This window comes from Marmota marmota, unplaced genomic scaffold (assembly GCF_001458135.2).
Source record: "Marmota marmota marmota unplaced genomic scaffold, marMar, whole genome shotgun sequence".
Classification (NCBI taxonomy): domain Eukaryota; kingdom Metazoa; phylum Chordata; class Mammalia; order Rodentia; family Sciuridae; genus Marmota; species Marmota marmota.
Window position 1 is genome coordinate 22109143 of NW_026000242.1, and position 26528 is coordinate 22135670.

The 26528-nt window shown below is 34.3% G+C and overlaps 1 protein-coding gene across 1 annotated transcript in view; it reads right to left on the reverse strand.

Moving 5' to 3' along the window:
- Cntn5 (contactin 5) overlaps positions 1-26528 on the reverse strand; it is a 1225793-nt gene that overhangs the window by 20655 nt on the left and 1178610 nt on the right. The window contains exon 21 of the mRNA XM_015489961.2: positions 19183-19292. Within this exon, the coding sequence (XP_015345447.2) occupies positions 19183-19292 (110 nt within the window). The remainder of the gene's footprint in view (positions 1-19182; positions 19293-26528) is intronic.

A 26528-nucleotide genomic window follows, 5' to 3' on the forward strand; every position in this document is an offset into this window, starting at 1 on the left:
AATTCTGGACTTCTAAATCAGGTGCCGTGGTGCACATGTGTAATCCCAGCAATTTGGGAGGCTCAGGCAAGGAATTCAAAGCCAGCCTCTGCAACTTAGTGAGGCTCTAAGCAATTCAGCAAGAGCCTATCTCTAAATCAAATACAAAAAGTGATGGGGTGGGGTTTAGTGGTTAAGAGCCCCTGGGTTCAATTTCCAGTACCCTGACCCCCAAAGTCTGGACTTCTAAATATTGAATGTTTAATGTTCTGATTGACCACCATAAAATTAACCTTCCCATGAAATATACAAAATGTTTCTTGAGTAACTCATTGGAAGATAAAGAATTATATCTGCACCAAATGACACCAGAAATGCCAAAATTCATTTATTATTTCCTGTCTTAGTACATACAATATTAAAAAAATACAGAATGAAATAGTTGTTTATTCACACCTTTCTACCTTGTGGGAGAGAATCAAAATATGGAGTTTAAATTGCAGTTAAGAGTATTCAAAATCATACAACCAAAGTTGAAACTTTCATTTCATTTCTTTCCTCAGATATTTTATCCACCCATGAAATTTGTACTCTGTGAAATCACTTGCAATGAATGCAGTTAAAACCATTAAAAGATATAAATATTTAAAATTGGAAGCATACACAGCCTGTTTTATTACCCTAACATAATTGTTTTCCTTTTTTTGTATGTATCCGTTTCTTTATTTTTATGTTTGATGTATTTACGATCGTACTATAACTGATTTAATGTCGTATTTCATTCTCTATGGTTACACATAAACATTTTCCAATTTTTAGAATAACATTCTGTAATATGTCTATGTAACATATATTATATAACCATTGTCCTATTATAGAACATTTGGGTAGCTTTCAATTTTTGCTTGGTTAATTAAAATGTTGCCATGGATATCTTCATGTAGTTCATTTTCCCCAATAGTAGCTTAATTCCCTAAAATAGGACCCACAAAGGATTACATGGGTTACAAAGTTATGAAAATTTTAATGCAAAAGTTCCACACTGGTTTTCTTTTTTCTTTTTCTTTTTTTTTTTTTTGTAGTGAGAATTTTAAGAGTATAGTTTATGGAGACTTTACACTACAAAAATAAATTAATTTGAACATTTTTAACTCTTTAAAATACTGTAGAACAATAATCACCAAAAAACACATATTTTACATACTTTCACATCCCATTTTTGTGAAAAGGTTAAGTCAGGATCCTTGTCTTGTGAGTTTACTCCACAATTATTTTTGAAGTATTACTACTTGTTAGGATTGACATGTGGGCAACTGTGTACCATGAACCTGTGTTGACCATTAAGACGTCATCATCCAAATTTATTAAAGATTTTACAGAATGAACAACAAGACTTCAAGATTTACCCTACAAAATAATAGTATGATGAGAATTTCAGAGAGTATGACTGAAATATAAGCTGACTTCTTTTTCTTTTATCTAAAAGAAAATACTTGGTAGAAATATTGAAGAGCTACCTAATCCTTTTTAGATTAAAATATCTTAACATATGTCTAAATAAAAAGTTAACAAATATATCTGATAAATATAACAAAGACCTTAACTTCATTTAGCCTGAGTAATGACTATAATTTGTTTTTTTTTTTTTGTATAAAAGACAATGCTAAAATCTCTAAAATATAATTAATAGATTAGAAATGTTTTAACTCCCATTTTTTTGCCACTTGATGAAAACACATTCTCTGGTTATTGCAATTTTTTTTCTTCCCCTTATATTGTCACCTAAACTACTACCAGCTCACAGAGATTAAAATTATGAAGTTTGAGAATATTGTGAAAGAAGATTTGGTGGACTAGCTTTTGTTGTTGACCTCAGGTTTTTTGTTTGTTTGTTTTTGGGTGCTGGGGATCTAACCCAGGGCCTTATGCATGCTAGGCAAGTGCTCTACCAAAGGAGCTATATCCCTAGTCCTTGACCTCAGTTCTTGATAAGGTAGGATATTCTGCCCAGAAATTCACCTTAGAAGTCTAAGGTGAATTTGAGACAAGAATTGTAATCAAAGAATATAAAAATAAATTTCGCCTAATTTTTTCATTTCATTAAAACTATATTCTCTTTCTGTATTGATATCAGTTATGCATCTCTTACAAATCAAATCTATGACACAATATTAAAGAGAGCATAGGAAGTTTTACATGATTTGTTTTTCATATGCAGGATGGCCTAATATTTTCCCCAGAAATGGAAGAAAGAAAAGGTCTCATTGTAGCTTTTCTCAAATCTTTTCTTAGAAGAAGGGGGTGGGGGGAGCTCCTTTCAAATCTTAGAAGAAAAAAAAAAGTGCATCTTCCAGTTGTCAGTAATCTCATTTGTGAATCTTGAGTGGAAAATATGTTCTTTACAAATTCATGGTTTCATGGTGAGACTAAGATGACAGACATAATAGGAACACATTGACTATGGAGTTATTAATTTTATTCAAGGTGACAATTAGGTCTTATAACCTCCCTGGAAATCCATAAAAAATAGAAACAGTGAGATATTATTTTTAGGTAGAGGGGTTCTTTGACTAAGGAGAATTGTTGAAAATCACAATGAAAGTAAATAATAATTTACCTGAAAAATAAGTTTATAATCTTTGAAAAGATCTATATTTATAAGATCTTTTTTTAGATGAGATGGAAATATTAAGACATCATAGCAATGTTGGTCCACAGCAAAGACTCAAATAGTTTGTACAAACTCTCATTTCCAACAAAAATGAATAAATGTAAGAAATTCATCATTCTGTTGTAAGCTCTAGGCAGATCATGGATTTTAAGCCAGAAGGTCCATATTCAAATCTTACTTTTGGTATTTGTAATAATAATTGGATATTTACTTCAGCAGTGAATCTCTATATCCTTGTTTGTAAAACAGGTAAATCGGTACTTACCTTTTGTTTTATGAATCATTTTTTAAAACAGCTTTCCTGGTTTTACTCAACTACTGAGCTGTTCTTTTTTTCTGATATTTTAATATCTCTGATTTGTAAATGTAAGTATGTTTTCTTTTTTATCCCTTGTTTTTAAATCTGATTTTCTGATTTTTGTTACTTCCAAATTATTTTTATTTAAAATTGGTATATAATTTTATTAGTGTTGGACAATTAGTATGGATTTTTGTCATCCAATACCTTTAAGAGTATAGATTTGAACTTAAATCTACATGATGGCTCTTTTCAGTGGATATTTTTTTTTCCAAAGTTGATTTTTTTCAGGATAATAATTATTTTAACTGTGCAGAGAATATGTTTCACTTTCTGGTGTGATAATTCTAAGATAGTCATGTCATACTTTTTAGTAGTTTTAGGTTCACAGAAAATAGAAAGGTAGATACAGAGACTGTTCATTTCTGCCTACATGCACAGCATCCCCCATTATCAACATTCTTCAGTAGAGGGGTAAATTTATTACAACAGGTAATGTTGATACATCATCTTAACCAATTTTTGTTAGTTGCTAAGTTTAAAAAAATACAACTCTTAGGGAATGGAAGTATAGCTTAAAGGTAGAGTTTGTGCTTACTATGCATGAGGCTCTGGATTGAATACCCAGGACCTCCCACCCCTTCTTCAAACTCCCCCTCCCCAAACAAAAAACCCAAATATTTTATACTCATTTCTGTATCTTTATTTTTATTTATTTATTTTTTTTAAATTTTTTTTTATTGGTTGTTCAAAACATTATAAAGCTCTTGACATATCATATTTCATACATTAGATTCAAGTTGGTTATGAACTCCCAATTTTATCTTTAAATGTACCTAGTGAGCACTGCTCATTCAATGCCACTCTCCTTAAATTTAATAGACACCACTCTATTTTCTGCTATTAAATACTGTAGAATCATTTTGATTTTTACACCTGTGAAAGTAACTATATATATATATATATATTTTTTTTTTTTTTTTAAATTAGAGTTTACAGACTTTTAAATAATCAAAATGTATATTGAAGTGTAAAATTTTACCCGGGCCTGAGTTTTTGGAAGTTACAAATTCAGCTGCTTGTTCAAAAATATTTTTCGAATACGCATTACTTGCCAAACACTTAGTCCTCAGTTGCCTTCAGGCAAATGATGAGTCAGAGTAGATGTGGTCCCCATGTTCCTTAGAGCTTACAATCTCCTTTAGGACACTAGCCACAGAACAAAAATGATACAAACAAATGTGTAAGTGTGGTTTTGATAGACTTTGTGGAAAGCTGAATACTGTCAGAGATCTGCCATGGAGGACTAGACCCAGTGAGGCGGGGATGGCCAAGGGAGTCTGTGCTAGTGCAGAGACGGTTGAGTAGGAGCTAAGCAGTCAACCAGGGAGGGAAGGGCCAGAAAAGGTGTGTGCAGTGTGGAGAGAGAAGCTCAGGGCCCACAAAGGCCTGATAAATGTCCAGTTAGGCTGATAGAGGGTGGGAGTTAGTGTGGCAACACCTGATGCTAGAGATGAAGGGTGCAGCTAGGTCTTGTCCTTGGCTATGTGAAGATGTTAGGATTAATAACAAGTATGTCCTTCAGCAAGTGTAACACACTGAAGGCTTTTAAGCAGGGATAAAAATGGGAGAGCACATGTGATCAGATTTGTGTTTTGAAAAGATACACGCAGCAATCAAACTTTTGTATGTATGTTTTAAAATACACAAATCGGGTCATTCCTTCGCTATTAGGCTAGACTTCCTAGGGTACTGAGAATAAATTCCAAAGTCCTCCCCGTGGCTTGCAAGGTTCTGCCTATTATAGCCTCTATATCCTGCTTCCACCTCATCTTAAATCTCATCTCACTTGTCCACCACCTTCCAGGAACAGAGGGCTCAAGTACTCTAAGCCCAGGGTTTAGAGCCTGGGAGCCTTTCATAGTGGCCCAGAAAGCTCCTCTCTCAGCTGCCTCCTCTCTTCCTGGAGGTTTCAGTTCAACCTAAAACTACCCCTCCCTTTGTCTGTATCTTTTATTAATATTATTACTTATAATCATCACTATACATAATTATCCTCATTTATCTGTTTAATCATTTGCTTTGTGATGGATACATAGAAGCACTTAACAATCTGTCTTAGTGAGTAAATAATGATGTCATGAAGAACAGATTGGGAAGGGGCCAGAGTGCATATAGGAGACAATGCTGGAGTACAGGCTAGAAATGAGGACAGCCTGGAGTTGGGTTACAGTGGTGGACCTGGAGAGGTGTATGGGGTCAAGAAATATTTACAGAAATTAACACTTTGGAGGATTATGGGGATGATAAACGCGGGACATTTAAGATTTTAGTATTTGCTGAAATGCTGTGGAATGTCTCTGTGTTCATAACATAGGAATCTTTTTGGGTTGCATTATTTTGAGATTTTTATTCACTTTAATTGTTTTTTAGTGCTTTGCTCCATATATTCTGTCTCTTCTTCAGATACCTGTTGTTTATAGACGAAAACTCTTCTGTCCTTCATATCTGCCATCTTCTATTTCTTTTTAAAATATATTTTCCTTATTCATTGACTTTGCATTTTGGGATAATTTCTCACGTTTGTACTCTGAAGCACTGGTTTAAATATTTAGCAGTAAGAAGTTTGCATCTTGCAGCTTCCAATGAATATTTTATTTTAGTGACTTTGGTTTTGATTTTATTACATTTTCTTCATATTCTGAACTGCTCTTTAAATATAGAAGAACTATTCTTGTTTATCTCATGGAGATCTAGAACTGTATGTTTAAAATTTTTCTTTGATTTAGAAAAAAAACCTTTAAAGGGAAAGGAATTAATACTTAGTCTTACCATTTGTTTCTTTGCTTCAAAGTCTTTTCTTCTAATAACCCTTAGATTTTACCCAAATGAATTTTAAGTGGATATGTGTTCTAAAAGGGAATCAAAGGTTTATTTGAATGGGGAGACTTGCATTTCTACACTGTATTTTCCTGTACTGGTCCATGCTGTGCAGTAGATGCCAGATTATTGGTTGTTATGGTAAAACTCCACTGATATTCTCCAGAAAACACACACAAACAAATCAACCCAGGCCTGAGCTGAGAGACAGAGCTTCATGAGCCTGGGTGTAGTTTGTTTCATTGAAGAAAAGATGAAGGAGGAGGAGGCCAGAGGCTATTTCATTGCTTGCTTGCACCCAGAAAATGGGATTTTGAGGCTGGGTCATTGCACAAAGATGAAAGGAAAGAAAAACCAGAAAACACTGTAATAATTTTGTTTCATACCACTCACTGTGATTGCAGTGAGGATTGTCTCTATCCTCAGGGTTTCATGGGTACTTTAAGGGGAATCAAGGAAAGCTGATTTTCTGTGCTTCCAAACTGAGGGTTAGAAGGCAGACATATCACTGCTAGTGTACTTTCTCTACTGATTTCTCAGCTTCAGATGCATTTTAAAATACTATAACCGTCTTCCTATGAATTCTTAAATTACCTTTTACATTTCTCTTTCCTTATGCAACACGATCAGCATGTCCTTTTACTGAGAGTTTCCAAATCCTATACATGGGGAGCACATTTCCCATGGAAAATGAATTTGTTTTGGTTGGTAAAGTTCCAACCTGCCTCAATTTAGCCCATCTCCAGATTCCTAATCTAACACTAGGTATAGTTATTAAATTGGCTATTCATAATCAATACCCTGAGATATGTCAGCAGTCAATGTTATTAGATTGCTTGCATATTAGTCATTTTGTTCTCAGAAATAATGTTATCAAAAGGACACAATTTAATGAATCAAACAAGATAAATAAACAATGTTTAAACTTTTGAATATTTATGCAGCAGTTCAATAGTGATTAGAGCATATAAGGTGAAGAAGTTTAAAATGCAGAAGAAACACAATAATAGATATTACTTACTGAATAAATTTGCATTTTTTTCCTGATGTTACCTAAAAAGACAAAAAAGTACTAAAGAAGACTGGGTGTAAATATAAACTTTGTATAAATATGGGTATAAATATGAATTTGTTCTTAATACATGTAGTTTAGTATAGGTTGTTTACAAATGTTAGTTTCCATCTCCTCTTCACCTTCTTTGCTGAAATATTCGAAAAACACTTTGGGAATGTAGCTCAGTGGCAATTGCTTACTAGAATGCATGAGACCTGGGCTTAATTGCCAGGAACACACACTCATACACACACACACACACACACACACACACAAGCACTTTGAATAGAGAGAATTCTGGGAGAATTTTATTACAACTAATGTACTTGAGTGTTTTGTGAGCTGACCTATAAACCCAGTAATCTCAATGCATCTTAATTAAATGAAAGAATAAAGGTTTTGATCTGAAAGTGAACACTCAAGTATAAAATTTTGATCTGAAAAAATTGTGTTTAATTGTATTATGTTATATTCCCTACAAGATGCTCGGAATGGAGAGTTTTGGAGATGTATGTTCTTCATTATATCAGAAAAGAATAAAAACTCAAAATCAGTGATACGTTCATCATATAATGTTTGAAAAAGAACAGTACCTTTTAAACCCAAATAAAGTAGAAAGCAGGGTATAATGATAGGAGCACCACTTAATGAATTGGAAAAGCAAACATAAAGAAAATGAATAAAACCAAAGTTAATTATTTGCAGAGACTCAAAATTTTGTAAATGTCTTTTGATTAAAGGAGGCAGGGGACGGGGGAAGAGCAGAGGAGAAAGGAGAACGAAGGCTAAATGCACTTTTTGATTTTGCCGGGGAGGGTACTGGCGATTAAACTCGGGGCCACTCGACCACTGAGCCACATCCCAAGCCCTATTTTGTATTTTTATTTAAAGACAGGGGTTCTCCTACCATTTCCATTTCTCTCCCCCCACTCGTCTCTATTTAATGTTAATCTTTTCCTCATACTCTTCCTCCCTGTTCTGTTCTTAGTTGCTCTCTTTATATCAAAGAAGACATTTGGCATTTATTTTTTAAGGATTGGCTAGCTTCGCTTAGCATAATCTGTTCTAATGCCATCCATTTCCCTGCAAATTCTATGATTTTGTCATTAGGAGACCCTCAATGTAACACAAAATTACATATAAGAGGTTGTGAGGGGAAAGGGGGGGAAGGGAGAGAATTGAACAACAGCAGATGAGGTAGAGAGGGAAGATGGGAGGGGAGGGGAGTGGGGATAGTAGGGGATAGGAAAGGCAGCAGAATACAATAGTCACTAATATGGCATTATGTAAAAATCGTGAATGTGTAACTGATGTGATTCTGCAATTTGTATTTGGGGTAAAAATTGGAGTTCATAACTCACTTGAATCAAATGTATGAAAGATGATATGTCATGAGCTTTGTAATGTTTTGAACAACCAATTAAAAAAAATAAATAAAGACAGGGGTTCACTGAGTTGCTTAGTGCCTTGCTTTTGCTGAGGCTAGCTTTGAACTTTCAATCCTCCTGCCTCAGCCCCTTGAGCTTGCCTTTTAGAATAAAGTCTCAATCATTTAGAAATTGTTATTCTTATATTGACAACTCTATGTTTTTACGTTTCCTTTTTCTTACTGTGCTCTAGCACTTTATAAAAGTTCTGTTTTCTGGTATATTGAGCTAGTGTAGATCTGTATCTGTCAACACTTACTGAGTTAGTACTTCTATGTCATAAATGAATTGTCAGGTGCTTACAATAAAAAAACTAGCCTAGGTGTGCACCACCATGCCTGGCAAACAAATTCTTGATACAAAGAAAGTAATATCACAAATCCTAGAGATTTAAGATAATGAGAGAAATCTGGATGAGAAGAGTGCTTGTACAAATTCTGTCCCAGATGAGAACTATAAAATCTCAAATGTTCACAGGCAGAGAGAAGCTGGGGCAGAGTGTACCCCTGAAATACTGGAGTGCAACAGGTGAGAACTGTGACTTTGTGGCTTTTTGGTTTGAGGACTCCTCCAAGCCCTCTGGTTATGGTAGAGAAAGTCTGCAGCCTTATCAGCTGGAGTAGCAAAGGAAGCTTAGTGCAAAAAGAGCAGCTGGAGACTAAGAGCAAAATCCAAGAAGGGAGAGAACTGCAGAAATGATAAGACCCTAAATGTGAGTTTAAGCCCTGTTTAAATCCTTGGCAGAGTGATAATTATGCTTGCCCAGGGAGAAACACTGGGGCACCTAGTAAATAATATAGGCAGAGACTTAGAATCCTTAAAGACAGAATCACATTAGGTGTGATTTTTGAATTTCCTGCTTCAAAAAGTGAGTGCTTTCTCCAGGTGACAATTTTTAAAAGTTCTTATTTTAGAGATGGTTTAAATTGAATTATGTTTGGTGAAACAATGGTTGAGATTTGCTTCAAAATAATACAGGAGGATTAAGTAGAATTATGCATAAAACAGATTATTCATTAGTTCATATTTGCTGAAGGTGAGTGCTGAGTACATAAAAATTCATTGTGCTATTGTGCATATTTTGCATATTTAAAATATTTCATAATACAAAGTTAAAGTAATCTAAATTAAAAACAAAACAGCTCTGATAGTACCAAAAATAACAGGTAAATCTGAGTTGCAAAACTTATATTGACAAAGAACAAAGAATACTTGAAAAACAAAGTTAATTATGATCATGCATTAGAAACTTAATATTCTGAAATGGATAATTCTCCTGAAATTGCTTTGTGGTCAGTGCTATTCATGACAGACTGAAACTGGAAACATCCTCAATGTACATGAATGGTAGGATGATAAATTGTGAGATACTCATATAACATAATTTAACAGACAGTATAAACTACAGCTGTATGCAATAATAGACAAATTTAAAATTTTTTAAAAAACTATGTAATTTCAAAAACTATCAAAACCAATCAATGTTTATTAGAAGTAACAATTTTTGGGGGGGAGGGGAGAACTGAGAATAAAGATAACTATCTGAGACACAAGTGTGTTTCAGTTTTAGTAATGTTCTGCTTCATGACACGAATTGTATTTACTGTGTATTAATTCATTCATCGGTACGTTTATGATTTGTGCACTTTCTTTTCTGTATTATAAAAAGAAAGCTTGCCTTTTAGAAAATAAAGTCTCAATCATTTAGTGACTGTTATTCTTATATTGACAAGTCTGCTTTTATGTTTCTTTTTTCTTACTGTGCTCCAGCACTTTATAAAAGTTCTGTTTCCTGGTATATTGAGCTAGTCTAGATCTGTATCTGTCAACACTTACTGAGTTAGTACTTCTATGTCATAAATGAATTGTCAGGTGCTTACAATATAGAACTAGCCTTCAAGAGGAAGAATTTATTATAATTTGATGATTTTAAAGTTGGGTATTCCAAGAAAAAAATTAAGCATTTGTAAAATAAAATTAAATGATGTCTACATTTGTTATTTATTTTGGTAGGGATGCTGTATGAGTTCAAATGTGCATAATGTAAGAGAAAGACTATAGATGGACTTTTGAATAGCTTATGGATGGTTGGGATCAGGGATGAATAAATAACTTCTAAAATGTGGTGAAGTGAATTCACATCTATGTTGAAGAAAGAAAAAACAAGGAATAATTCTGCATATGAAAAAATGCATCATACCTTTTTGGCTCATTTTATGGTAAAACAATATAATCATGCAAACATTTTAATATTTTTAAATAAAATGATTTATGTAAAATTTTGAGAGAAAAAAAATTAGTGTTTTGAATTATAGAATTTCCTCTATGAAGACATGCATCTAGAAGCAAGTAAAACAAAAGCACAATTAACTGAGTACTTAATGGCTCTCTGAGAGAACCCTACAGAGTTGCCTTTGGAAAGAACCCAGAGAAGGAACAAATTTAGCACCAGAAATATTATTTCTAATTTATTTTTTGATTTGCTGATCTTTGAAAAGATAAGTTAGTTTTACTATCGAAGTAAATCAAGGGACTCTAATATTGAGGACAATAAAGCCATTTGATTTAAATCAGTCCACAGAATTTCAGAAAAAAAAAAACACAGAGAATTGGCATTGTATTTTTTCTTACTGTTTAGTTTTTTAAATTCTTTTTTTATATAGTCATAATAAAAAGCAAAGTGAATCTATAAAACAGCTGCTACCCACATACCATATGGAAAAGAAAAAAAAAATCTTTGTTTTAGCCTTTTGGTAACTGGCTTTATATCAGCTTCTTTTTCCCTTTAACTTACATCTGAAATTCCATTTTCACCCACACACGTTTGTTTTCTCCTTCCCTCACTATACAAATTAAAAACCATCCACCTAGCATGCTCTATGGTCAGTCAACACTGAGGTCCATTTGTTTTTGTCTTTTGCCCTGATGATTAGCATCAGATCCTAAAGTAAAGAATAACAATCTTGTCCCTTCTCCCCTTAAGGACATCTCCACCACCACTTGTTTTATGAAACAAAATACAATTTGTGCCTTTTCAACATGATCAATAAGTAGACATGTTTAGTGACATGTCTACAAGGACTTCGAAGCTGCATATCCTCCAGAAGATTTAAAATGAACACATGTAAGTCTTACACATAGTCCAAGAAAAGGAGTTGCTAAGGTGAGGATGGTAGCTTTTAGTGACAGTTCTAAAATGGAATAAATTGGTTTGTCTTTCCTTTTCTCTCAATAATAAACATTAGAAGTTCAGAATTAAAAATATTACACTGGATACTTATCCCTGTGCTACAAAACAAAAGCAAAAACACGTTGTCACTTACTGTTAAAATGATTTCAGCTATTAGAGAATTATTATCTGTCTTTTTGTATTTCTAACACAGAAGGCCGAATAAATACAGACATCATAAACCAGGCAATCATGTGGGACTCTGTTCCACAGGTATAATATACAACACAGTATTTTAAAATATATCCACTGAAGTTTTCCTTTTTTAAAAATTTATCAAATAAAACTATTTTTACTGATTACATAGGAAAATTGAGGGCATGTTAGGGGCAGAAGTATATGCTAATGCAAAAACAGAAATTTTAAACCCATATAGGTCACAGGCATGAGCTCATTCTCAAGAATATTTCTTGAAGATCCAGATGCTAAAGAAACCTGGGGCAATTATGGACACGAGGATAGTACTGTTCCAATGTTTTTATTTTTTGTTTACATTAATTTTCTATAAATCTCCCTCAATATTAGACTGAACTTTTTGAGGTCAAGGACCAGATCCTATAAATTTTATTATTTCCAGCATAGTACTTTATACTAAATGAATGCTTGATGAATGAAGAGATGAAAATAGGAATCATCTAATATTCCATTATCACAATTTCTTTCTTCTTTCTGATCTGGGAAAATCGGATAAAAGATGATGAGATTTGGCATTATCTTTTACTCTCTTGCCAAAATGGCATCTGCTCTGAATTTGTATGCTCATAAAAATCCTGGTATGCTCTGAAAAGCTTGAAGAACTCTGCTCTAGAATTCAGGGATTACCATTCACAGGACACTTTAGTACTGGTGGGTTCATAAATTCAAGACAGAACCTAATAATTTACTTGCAGGAACACTGACAGAGAAGGCAATCCAGATGGGATAGTCATGGTTATTCATGAATTAAAGTTGTTCCATAAATACAGCCCAGTTCCAACTGTCAATCATGCTGTGTATCATAAGCTAGAAATTTCACATATCTCAATGCTAATGTTTTCTACATCAGTCTCTGCAATCACAAAATCTCAAGCCACTTTTAAGTATCTGAAATTCTCAAATGGGTTGTTCTAAGAGAATGCTGACAAAAGTGATCAAATATTTGTAAAATACGGTTAGATGGGCTGATGTCTACATATGGGATTTAAAAAAAATTAATTTTTTATTTCTGAGGTAGTACTATCCTGGTAGAAATTAAGTCTTAAAAGCTTGTTGAAAAACAGCTTTTTATTTCCCTCCCTTCCTAGTGGAGTTCTCACCCAGCCTAATGGTGACATTGAGAAATACCCATGGTTCCATTCATGCAGAAGTGGGAAGGGATGATACCACTAAAATGTTCTAAAGTTCCTTACTATTAAAGATGTTATCTGGCGGAGGGGTCACCATTCTTTACCTTTTTGCGTAACTGTTATTACCATCTTAATTGCTGTGACCACTGTATTTGAGCAATTAGTCAATTTAATAACACAAGCCAGTGACTATTTGATTTGAATTAATTGGTTGATGTATTTGAAAGTTTTGAGTTTGTTGCAAATGAAAATTAATTTAAGTTAAAATGCTTTGTCTATTATTTCTTAAATCAAGTTATAGTGGGAGCTTCCTTGTGTGGGCAAAAATGCCTTATGGAGGTAGAATATTGACAGATGGTATCAGGGGAACCTTTCAATGAAGTCCTTTTTGCTGGCCTCCTGGACTACATCAGGGAAAAGAATGATAAGCCGAAACCATCAGTAAAAGGGGATACCTGGAGTTAGCATCAAGACTTCAGTATAAGATTAAAACAAAAATATACACCAAAGAAAATAGGAATAGACTCTCCCTTGCTAGACTGTGGACTTTATAAGGAAAGGAAGTTGTTTTATTTGTTTTAGCCTGAACACTGCGCCAAAATGTAGTGGGAACCCAATAAATATTGGTTGAGTAAATAAATAAAATAATGAACTTCAATGAAACATATATAAAGCCTGATCAGGATTATATGAAAGCAAAATCTGACTAACAACCCAGGTTCATAATCAGTTAGGTTGCAACCAAATTCTGGAGCATCTATAGCCAGAGTTAGAACTGGGGAGGGAGAAGACAATAATGGGGACTTGGGTGGGGGAGATCAGGAGAGGATATGAGAGTTTCAGGACTTATTGCACTTATGACATAAATTTTATCTCTGATCCTTGCTAAGTAGCTTTCCCCAATTTGTGGGAAAAAAATTCAAAGTTTTCAGAATCAAGTCACAAAGCCTCAAGTGTGTCAAATAAAATACACTGAGGTACTATCACTGGTTAATACCACACTATGTACTCCAGAGATAGTCGATATCAGAGTGCAGATGAATTTCTGGACAGGAAACATTCTAGAAGGAAATACATCTGTGCATAAAACTTCTAAAAATGATTTCTTATTTCTCATTTACCTCTCCTGTTATGCTGGGTACATAAAGGGAAATTTCCCATATAAAAGTATCTTTTCAACTATTTTTTAAATCTGAGTCTAAAGTAGTTTTCTGCAGTGGTTGGTTAGACTCACTTTATAATCTTTGGAGCAAAAACATATTAAGATGTGCAGTTTTCTTTAACCATTTTTGACAGCAGGATTGGAGAGTTGAAATTCTTATGAATATCAAAATACCTATATCTTGAGAAGAGACCTAGATAATTTCACAGCAAGTAATGATGGGATGGCAGAGAGCTCTGAATTGAGGTCTCCTCAGACTATTTCCACTAATCATCGTTAGTGACATCATTAAGGCTATTAAATGTCAACATCTTATATAGCTAAATTTACAACATAAGGGCTATGGATTATTTGTTTGATTATGGAATATTACTTAGGAATATTCAAAACTTCTAAACCAAATTTGCACTTTTCTGCCTTTATCTCACTTGATCTCTTAGCAGCTTTAAGCATAGTGGAATATTTTCTTTTCTTTGGTCAGCTCTTTGACTTTTTATTTTTTATTCATACATGGTTTTCCATCTACCAGACTGAGCTCTCCTTACTGATTCCTCCTCTTTCGCTAAACTTCCAAATGCTGAGTGCATAGCCCTCCTTACTGTCTTCCTCCTCTCTTGAAAATTTGTCTTTAGGTGCTTTTATTTAATAGCATGGCTTTAAATAACACCTCTGTCTTTAGCCCTGATCTCTCAATTAGACTTCAGACTCAGATATCCTACTGTCTACTTGACATCCTTAGGTTGCTGATAGGTGTCTCACATTTAATCTGGCCAAAACAGAACTCTTGATTTCCCATCTTCAAGTCTGTCCCTTTGTTCAATTTCTCTCAATTCTTGGTAAATAGCACAATTTACTCACTTGACCAATCCAGCAATGCAGAAATAACCATTTTTCTTCTCTCTAGCCAACAAATCCTGCCAGCTCTGCTTCTAAAATACATCCAGTTCTCTCCCATTTCATTGCGAGACCCCAGCCTAAATCACCGTCATTTCTTGCTTACAGTATTGCAATAACCTCATAATATTGACTTCCTGATCCTTTTCTCTTTCCCTTTCATTCTTCAAGTAAGAGCAGACAGTGTTATTTTTAAGTATGAATCAGACATTGTCCCTCCCATCTAAGTTGCTCTCTCTACTCTCTACTGCATTTGGAATAGAATAATCTTTCCATAATTTGTATATCCCTACATAATCCTGTCTCTGCCTGAGTCTCTGATTACTTCTACTTCCACTTACAGCATTGCTCACTAAGGTCTAGTCCCTCTGCTTCTTTTTTTGTGCCTCAAAGGAACTAGATTTGTTCTACCTTTAAATTTCTGCATAGTTATTTGAGTTTATTTGCTTCTTTATTTTTTTTAAATTTCTTCCTCCATTAGGATGTAACATTCCCTAGAACCTCATCTATCTTAGCCACATTCCAATTCAAGAAAAATAAGAGGGGAACCCCAAAACACTGTCTCTTCTATTTTCTAAACAGTACATAGTGCCATTCCAATAATTTGCTCTTTCAGACAATTCAAGGAAAGTTAGAATTATGGCTATAAAAGTGACTCATAGAACTGATACAAGTACATAAAAATTGAAACCAATCTTCTGGGTTTTGTTGACAAATGCTCTTGTTTTAAAGATCTGTTACCATGCTCAGACTCTTACCATTAGCACATATAACTAGGATTGTGGTAGGCTTAGAATACAGGAAGGAGATAGAAGTAAGATAAATTATTAAACTATAAGGAATTAATATGTCTTAGTAATAATTAGGGACCTCTTTTATTAAATGACATTTTTAATAGGAGATAATAGGTAGAATATCAGAGCAGTAAATACCTGTGTGGGCAGAGGTTGCATTTAAAGGTATAAAAGGGTGCAGAAAGGAGGGGATGGGAGATGTTGATAAGCTTTATTTATATCACATTTAGTTTTAAATCTACATGCAACCATTCAGTTATGAGACAGTATACATTAAAAATAGTCTTTGCTGAGCATATGCTACTTAAAATAACAGTAATTTCATGTTTGACCATTGAAGTTTATATGGTTTTAACTATTTTCTGATTACAAGAAGCATATATTTAATTTTCCAATTAATAAGTTTTTTATTTCCTCCCTCTGATAACAAACGCCAAATTTTTTTTAAAACTACAATTTATAGTGCATTATAAAGTAGCATAGATGTTACTGTGCCCATGGATTCTGCCCTGTTTTTGTGTGTAAAAATCAGTTGTCAGAATTTGTGTCAGGTCATTTCAATTTAAAAATATAGTCATTGTGATTATTCCAGAATTTGATTCATTCCTATCAGCTTTTGATTTTTAAGGATATTCCACTTTTGCTTGTGATAAGTTGTCATTTTGAATGAAACAGATTTAACGCAAACATTGTGCTCTGACACTGAGGTGTCACTCTTGATCTTAACCTCCAGGCAAGCCTTGATCACCAACATTTCAAAACCTCTCTCATCAAGTTTATGAAAGCCTCTGCCACATCCATCTGGAACTCTCAGGCCTCATTTTTCTGCTAATTTTTATTTTTTACTTTTTTTGAGACTGGGTTTCTCTGCTGTCTAGGCTGGCCTTCAACTCCTGGGCTCATGTGATTTTCCTGCCTCAGCTGCCTGAGTAGTCGGGACTCAGGTGTGTGCTACTGAAACTGGCTGAGGCTTCATTTTTCTTAGCAGCATTTGACCTCTTGGAACATTCTCTGCACAGTGAAATTCTTTTCTTGGATGCTGAATTTTTTCCAGGTCTCCCTCTTCGTTTCTTTGGCCACACCATTTTCCTTTCTTGAGCTCTAAGTGATGAGACATCGCTGGGCTCATTTCTCAGACATCTTCTCTATCACTGCTCAGCTATCTCAGCCAGTAAATGAACAGAAGCTATTTATATACTGGTGAGTCCTCACATTACTCAACCCCAAATATTTGTCTTCATATAAAACCTCCTTGACAACTCCTTTTAGAAATAAAGAAGGCTTATAAAATTTAACCCATCCCAAACAATACTTGATTTCTTTTTTTTTTTTTTAAACTGCAAGACTCACTTTTCTGAGTTCCTTATCTCCATATATGACAATGCTATTCAACCATTTTGGATTGGAAAGCTCTGGCATTGTCTTTGACTCTTCTTTCAACCCCACATCTAATTAATTATCAAGTTTTATACCTCCATTTGAAGTATAACCTACAGGTCTGCTTTTCAGCAACTCTGCTACTACCACTATAGGTGGAAGCCATCTCACTGTCGTCTAGGTGGTGGCAATCTCCTTGCCGCCACTCTCTAGGGAAGACTGGATTTTAGATCTCCCCTAGAGTTTGTTCTTCCCCCTCTAATCTGTTCTCTACCTTCTAGACCAAGAGGGGCTTTAAAAACATGTTAGACCTTGATAAGGCCTCCCTATTTAAAATGCTTTAGTGGATTTCTCTCTACTTAGGATAAAACCTAAACTCTTCTCCTGGTTCATGAGACTGCATGCAATCTGGTCCTTGTCCTAGTGATTATTCAGCACCCTATTGCTACCTCCCTATTGATCTCTGTTCTCTTACCTTTTACTCAGTCCTGGCTCTATTCAAATGTCCCAACCTCAGAAAGGGTGACTTCTGAAACATCTATTAACTATCATAATCTCTACCTTTACCTTTCTGCTATTTTATTTTTATACAGTATTTATCCTCAACTGAAATTATATCTCATATTTATTTCTTAGCTTTTTAAAAATTCACTCCCCTACTGTAATATAAGTTTCACAAGGGCAGGGACTTTATTTTATTCATAGCATTTAGCGCAATGTTTAGTACTTAGCAGCCCTTATAAATATTTGGTGAATTATTAAATTAATGATTTATATCGAGGGAGAAAAAATTGTGCACAAATTTCGATCTTATATAAAAATTAAGAAGTTATAGAGAGATGTCAGTACAGCGAGTCATGGTGGATATATGAAAGTTATGCTATTATGGTAGGTAAAAAAGAAATTGAGGGTAAGTGGCTATGTGATGGATCACTACTTTGAGGTGTACCAATCTGGATCTCACAGCAAAGGCTCTGTGTCATAAACCACACCATCATATTGTTTTCTTTGAGGCATGAGAGTGGTATCAGTCCATCGCTGACCTTGGGCTGCCTGAGTGTGGGGGAGGTAACTTTCTGGGCAAAGTGGGCCCCCTCAGAGTAGGGGAAATTGAGAACCATTAGCAGTCAACACGTTAGCAGCTGGGGGATGCTGCATTAGCTAGTAAAGGGGGTCAGAGAATGGTTCTCTTCATTTGGTTCACAATGTTTCCTATAATCATGTAGAAAGGGGCTGATAGTGAAGCATATTCATTCATTTCGTTCAATAGAAACTTATTGGGGCATGTCATAGGCCAAGTGTTACTAGTTGCTTGGATATGGTGATGAATTGACATGGTTCCTGCAACATGCATAGGGAAAAACAGAGCTATTAATAGAATAAATATGCAGTCATAATATAGCACTGAATTATCTGTGATATAATCAAATAATGAGTTGAAATTCAAATAATAAATTGAAGTAATATTGTAAAAATAAGTCCATGATACTGGACTTTATTTTAAAAATGGTTCTTGCTGCAACTTCTAGGTTCTAATATAAGAATTGATATATTGTGTGCATACACACTTGTATTATGGACTTTTTATACAATGTGAGCATTACTGTGTTTAAAAACAGCAAAATTCATTGAACAACCAAAATAACCCCCCTTTGAATAAATAGATACAGGTGTCTATGTTCCAAGAAAAATTTGAGTATCAATATTAACGGTAAGACCTGCCTAAAAAGTATGAAAGGAAAATTCATTGTTATACGTTACATTATTAGAAACAAAGGCACAAAACATTTTTAATAACCAGTAAACTGGATACTAGCAAATATCTACCTGTAGTGCCTGATTCCACCTATATTAATCTTTAAAAAAATCTTTGCATAGTGCTGTGGAAAGTACTGTACTGAAAAACAAGCCAGCTAATGAGCAACATAGTACTTGTCAGTAAAACAGTGTTTTTACTTTTTTCTAAAAAAAAAAACATAGAGCAAAATTTCAAAGGAATATAATTCTGTCAAAGTGTCACCAAACCATCTTTTTAGGAGGATGTAGTGCCAGCAGAAACAACAAGGCTTATTTTCAGTATTTCTGTTCATACCTCAAATCCCTGTGGTCTTCCTAGACTCTCTTTAATATGTTTCCATGCAACAAGAATCTCTGACACAGACACACTTGTAGCCTTGACATCCGTGGGAGCAGCACTGGGTTCTGCATGAAGGAAAATGGAAATAAGAAGCCAGGACTGTAACAAGTTATATCTATCAAAACACTATACCTAAATGTATCAGGGGTTCACTTCTTTCTATCTTGTTTTGAAATGATATGCTATAATAGCTATGAAAAACTCAAGATAAAAAGGTGGTTTTGGATTTCTTTATATGGGTCAAATCTCATCAATAACTTACCAATGACAAATGACAAATCTTTATCCTTGGATTAGCTAGGACATTTCTAGAGAAGTTAAATGGTCTGATTTAAATTGTCTGATAGTCTAGCATAATGATGAAGGAATGGGCTATGCAGTTGGACTTGGCTCTTTTTGTAGTGGTAGTGAATTTTTGCCTTTAAAAATTATACAGTTATTCATGATTACACAATATATGCATATATTGAAAAACATCATGTGGTACCCCATTAACATGCATAAGTTTTGTGTTTTTATGTTTCAGTTCATGAAATCCTTTTTTATTCATTATATTTATTTATTTAGCTTTGGGTAAATTGCTTTACCTCCTCCTAACCCCTCATTACCCCATCTGTAATATGGGAGTGATTAGAATTGTATCTTACAGAATTTTAAGATTCATTTTAACAGAAATAATATCTATAAAACATTTAGTTCTAAGTTGCCATTTTAAATATTCAACCATAAAATGTCACATAAATATTATTGTATTTAACCCACAAAGGAGAAAATAGTCTAAATTTCATTAGATACTTTTTGATGTTCCAAACACAAAACTGCATTTCCATTCTTATGTGTAAGGAATGTGTTAAGCATCATGATATTTAAAAGGCATGCACTGACTTTTAAGACAGGTGTGGGCTGAGTCGGAAAGTCCCTGAAGGTCTTGGTGCTATTGTTCAAAACCACTTTTTCATTTGTCTCTATGTTCAGTGACCTTTCACACTATTTTTCTCGAATACACAATGTCTGACTGACATCCATCAAGAGGTGCATTTTATTTGAGGTTGCATGCTATGTGAGCAACAAAATATTTCTGGCATTGACATGGCTGAATCATAAATACTGTCACCAACACATGTTAAATGAAATAGCAGAATAAAGGCCATATATTAGGTCAAACAGTTCTGTAGAAAGCCTATTTTAAAAAACCCTACCCCACAGAAATTGTAGACTTTGATACTAACCCCATAAAAGAGTTCAGACTAATCTGCTGAAATTTATTTATTTTTTTTCAGATTCAGGAAACCACATAGCAAAGATAGAATTCTAAATAAGATTTTTAAAGGCCTTATGACAGACTTCAAAAGAATTGTGGCCATATTCTGAAATCTTTCCTTTTATAATAGAAAGTAGTCATACATCTGCCTGAAATGATTTTGTATGTTATTAATTGAAAAAGATCTGTCAAAAGCACTTACCTGTTGCTGTCAAAGAAGCCCATAAAAGACTTTTTCAAAGGTATAGATTTGTAGCAAGCAACGATTTTTCTTAGGTAAAACCCTCATTAAAATCATCTGTTACAATTGTGTAAACTCAAAGTGCTTTGGTAAATTTAGTCTATGTACAGAAGTCAACATTAATTCTGGTCATAGTATAAATAATAATTTCTCATTCTGTCACCCTCTGAATATCTTCTATTATTTTCCTTTGTTCCGTGGTTTCCCTCATCCTATTTTCCAACTTCCTATTAATTGTGTATCTACCCAATTTTTACCAAAAAAAGGTGAATTCTGGGAAAAGCTTCTAGTTCTATTTCATTCTAGAATTATGGTTTGCAGATTTGTAATAGACTTCTTTTTTCTCCATTGTTATTTCACAGGAGTTAAAATTCTTGATTTTGCCTGTAAATTAAAGGACATGCTGATATTTTGAGTTGTGTACAACTTGATCTCTAGGATTTAGGACTGATATATTTCTAAGAGAGCCATGCTTTGGATATCACTTGCTATTCAGTAATAGATTTGCTTCTCTTTAGAATGAATTCATTGCATTACAGAGATTTGTGTGCCAAAAGCCTTCTTTTAGCTTTTATATTATTGAAGCAATTACATCTTTGTCAAAGAAGATTGCAGGGGGATACATAATTTTGGAAGCACAAAGCATGTGGTTGGGCAGCAGCCTTTCTATCCTTCCTTTTCTCTAAAGAAAGAAATTGAGCTTGCAAGAGTACTATATGCATTTAAACACTCCCCAAATAGAAAAATTTAAATGTTATACTCCATGTATGTATTAACACGTCAAAATACACTCTACTCTCATGTATATCTAAAAAGATCAGATAAAAAAAGAATAAAAAATATTCACAAAACTACTTCCTAAATAAGCACCTTAACTATTTAAAAGCTCTGAGGATTTAAAATTGGGGTCAGAACCATCCTGACATTTTACAGTTGAGTTCTTGGGGCTGTGCATTACAGCTACATCTAATTGAATGAGGGTGAATGAATCATACCCGATCTACTTTAATTTGTTTCACCTTCAGGATCTAAATAGTTTCAGATGTACACCCATGCTGACCTAACTTGGAAATTTCAGCATGGAGATTTATTCCGGAAGTTTTAGTGTGTACTGTCTATAGCCAAGTGAGCAAGAAGTTTGTCTGCAGATAAGGATAACTGACTGGATCAGAGAAAGTTTAGATTGAAACTCACTGTTCTTTAGGGATCCTTCTTTAGCCAAGTGATGGAAGGCCACGACTAGAAAGAGTTTAGAAAAACACTGACATCAAATGGATGGCCAGTGGGTCTTCCGTCATTTTGTTAGTACACACAATGTGTTCAACTAAATTAATTTAAGCGCATGTTTAAGTTCTAAGGTCTGAATTTCCTTGGGGAAACAAAAGTAGAAATCAAGCCTGAATTCTTGTGTGGGAAGGTGAGGATTGGCAGTCCACTCTAACCATCAGTGTGTATTTGCCAGAGCCCTTACTTCTCCCTGTCCTCTCACAAAAAGGAAATACTTCACTTGCTTGTTTCTTAAACGACCCTTGCAGGACTTGAGTAATGGACTTGTTTTTAATATCTGCCCCTAGTTTGCAAATGCAAAAAGAGGTCAAGGTTGATTTCCCCCTTTCCCCCAAACTCTTCTCTGGTTCTGAAAGGGTCCCAGCTAGAGCTCTTCTCTTTTTAAATTAGGTGCCAAGGAAGCATTCTCAATTTTTTAGAGTCAGCTTTCAGATACAGAAGAGATCTTATAGAAAACATTCGTTTGTTCATTATTTTGTTCTTTTGCTGCCAAATTCCCTCCAATAAACAGACAGAGGCATGGGTGGGATATCATTAAGAACAAACAAAATAGATAAAGGGAAGAACTCAATGTAACAATTGCCATTTTTCTTTGAGGGTTTGCTATGTTCTTCGTTCTGTTCTGGTAACTATATTAATTAATCATCCTAAAAATTTTGTTATTACAATCACTATTACTTAGGTGAAGAAATTGAGGGGTGGTGACACTAAGCGATCCAAGGTCATTCAGAGCTAAATGGTGGAGGATGTCAGCTCCCACCACCATGCCATCAGCTGTGTGTGTCCCTGTTGCACATGCCTTATGCTGGTTTTTTTCTTTTTCTTTTCGTATTTTTTTTTTTTTTGCTTTCTCTCTTCCCCTTTGCCTCTATACTTCTAACTTCTCCCAAGAGTTTGGTGTTGGGCTTCCTACTTGAGAGCTCTACTCATGAGTCTTTTCAGAAGCCACCTAGACCCCCACCATCATCTGTTTAACCCTCCACAAGCTTACAATGAACTCCTGTTACTCCTGTTGCAGGGACCACATCATACTTGTGCATTCCTAAAACTCTCCTGACCTTTAAATCATAGGGTGTTTTCTGCAGCTCTCACTCCTGTCTATTATACTCTGGTAATTTGATGAGAGCTCAGGAACTTATTTCTGAGATTATACTAGTGTTATGTCTAGTAGACTTAAGACTTAAAAGGATCTCTTTTTTCCTTCTACTTATTATATTAAGTAGGCCATGATTTTACTCCAATCTGGGGATATGAAGTAGAAGTCTGATTGATAGATTTTGGTATCAGTTAAGATTAAAAATTTGAAACAGCATTACCATGTTCATGAATTTAGATGATACGTTTGTATTAAGTGACCTAGCAGCTGGAGTCCTCCAAGTAATGTGGGGGGATGTGCTTGTAATATTGATTATACATCTGACTTCCCAGGAGGGGCAAGCAACAGCATTAATCAAAGGAGAGTTTAATAAACTCCTTGGGAGAAGGGTTATGGTTTCATTATTTAAAAATTCAGTAAGGACAGCTGTAGTTGAACTTTTATAGGCACTAATCCAAATAGATCATCTGGCAAAGAAGGAAATTATTCCTTGTATTTTATAACTAATATGCCAATTTATTAATTTCCAAGTTCACATAAATCCCACTGAGCTCAGTTCCAGCTAAGAACTGATTTGGAGAATAACGCCTTATGAATGTTGGGTTTTAATTTGAGCTGTGGTAGCTCTGTTTGCAAGAGGATAATTGCATATCAACTTCTTCAAATGAATAGAGGCTTTGGGGTTTTAATAAAAATAAAAGAAGCACTCTTTACATACAAAGCAAAATCCAAAGGGAGGGGGTAGTCCAGAAAAGTCTAAAGCATGTCACAAATAAATAAATCTTCTAAAACATAATTAGTGTATATTGAAATTCTGTTTTTCTATTAGGTATAAATCAATGTTCTGATTCTATCTAAAGTTATATGTTAGATTAAATATTTCTAGAAAAAAATGCTGATTTGACCTTCATCTTGAAGAAAAATCCCTTTATTGGTTTTATTGAACATTTTAAAATTACTTATTTTGGAAATTTGCTATTCTTTTAAAAAGATGGAACTGCTTCAAAATTGTGATATTGGTAGTATTTTATCCTACCCTGTAGATCTGTAGTTGAATAAGGATTAGGAATGTACATAATTCTTGACTGGTTTAAAGTGTGTAGTTCAGTGTTAGATACAGGGTGTGTGGAAATCCTAGTAGGCAAAAATCTGTCAGGCTTATGCCAGATGCTACTTGGCACTAACAGAGCCTTTAAGGTTTACATCTATTGTGAAAATATTGAAAGGTTTCAAAGGTTCAAGGGTGTTAGAGAAGTTGCAAATGCTTCTTTTGCTGATAGTACTCTAGGGCAATAGTCAATGTCAGAAATGCAAGTCAAGGTCACATCTCAAGTGATTTACCAAATATCAATATTTACAAATGATGATTCCTTTTAATAACAGGTCAACTAAGGTTTTTCCTTTATAATAATATAATTCTCATTTGCATTCCAATATCCTTTCTTGAGAGAGGAAAATAAAAAAGATGAAGGGTGAATGAACACAAGCATTCATAGAAGGGCATTCTGGGATGTGAATGCCATCCATCATTGATGTTCCAGTGGGAGAGGTAGAAGTAATACTCTAAGGTGAGCCTTGTTAGTCTTTCTGTGCCTCAGATAACACCAATTCTCATGGCTGAATTTTGGTTAAATATCCATCCAGAGAATAGAATACACTGTAGAGATTATTAATACTTTAATTATCATGAAAACATGTTTGTCATAAATTGTTAGAGAGTGAAGAACATAAAACAACATAAATGGACTGATTTAAAAAAAAAAAACCAAAAATATGAAAAAAAGCTTAGAAAAACATATCTAAAATGTGTAGTAGGATGTGTAATATATTTAACACATATCACCCCCCTCCAACCTAGGTCAGTGTCAGCTGTGAAAATGTGACTTTTTCATAGTGTCCTAGGCATGTAGCCAGTATTCTTGGTCAAGAGAAGAACTAAGCCCATGAATAGAAATAGAAAAGCAGTCTCATTCCGTTTGTTCTTTACTGCCTCTCCAGTATGGAAAGATTTGAAAGTGAAAGACAGTTCACTGAGTTAAAGGGAACAGTAAAGCAGCAGAATTGGTCTTAAGAAGTACAATCTCAGATCTGGTGGGCTGGGGGTAAGAGGATAATGATTAAAGACACATTGAACCTGTAAATATCCACAGGCATAGAGGAGATGAAACTGCACTGGCAGGAGTACACCCACAATTTATAGTTTTGAGTTTATTACAGGTTTAATTAAAAATTGTTTAATTTTTAAAATGGCCTCTTCTTTTCAAGTAAAGCAATTTTCCAAGGGACTAATTTGCCCTTTTTATTATATAGACAAAGTAAACTATTATTACTCCCTGTTTGGGATAGTTGTTTAAAAGAACACCTTAGAACATAGGATAAATTGATGAAATTTTAATTTTAGATTTGTGAGGATTGACAGAGACATTTTTATTTCAAAAGTTCATTATTAAAGTGTAGAAAGACAGGGCTCAGAGAGGTGAATTAACTGTCCAAGATCATTTAGTAAATAACCAGAGTTGAACTTGGGTCCTGCTACCTCTAGGCAAAAAGCTCTTCTGTCCCCTATCCTGCATGTTTGGTTGAAATTTAGTGATGGTAGCACTTTACTCATATTTACACACAGAGTTCCAAATTTTTAAATCTAATTAGTAAGCAAATGCCAAATATATTTTGAATTTTGTCATCAGAACAAAGGCAGACTCTATACATACTTAATTTGCCTGGTATCTTTCATATTTTAGTCTACAAAATAAATGAAGTGTTACTATGAAATATGTTACAGCAACAACCTCAGTGTCTTTGAAGGAAAATATGCATATTTCCTTTCTAGCTTAAAAGAGAAATCTCCAAAGGCAAGCCATTTCAAGTTTAAGGGAACACAGTATTAAAAAAAAAAATGGTGGCTGCTATAATTTAATTTCAAAGCAAAGGTTGTCAAGAAACTTACAAACTCGATTTCTTAAAGGCAGCACTGGCATTAACATACAAAGCATGTTCACAAACTTCTGCAACTCACCTCATGTGACCTTTGGGACTGTGTGCTTGATAATTAGGTTGAAGCAATTTTAAAGCAACAAGAATATGCACTTCCTGAATAAAACATGTACTTGAAGATAGATATTTGGAGTAATAAATAATAGAAAATATCATAATTACATACATTCCTGGTGAGACAGTATAGGGTAGTAGTTAAAACATGTGCTTTGGAATCATATAGGTCTAGTGAAAATCTCAGCTGTGTCACTTACTGGTGTGAACTTGGGCATGTTAGTTAGGTTCACAGACACCTAGTTTTCTAAAAGGTAGATTGAGCTTGAGCTCCTGGCCTCTTGTTTGGTTTTAAGTCTTAAATTAGGTAGTATAAGTAATACGGCACAGTGGCTGTATTGAGAAACATCAAAAATCTGAGATGCTTA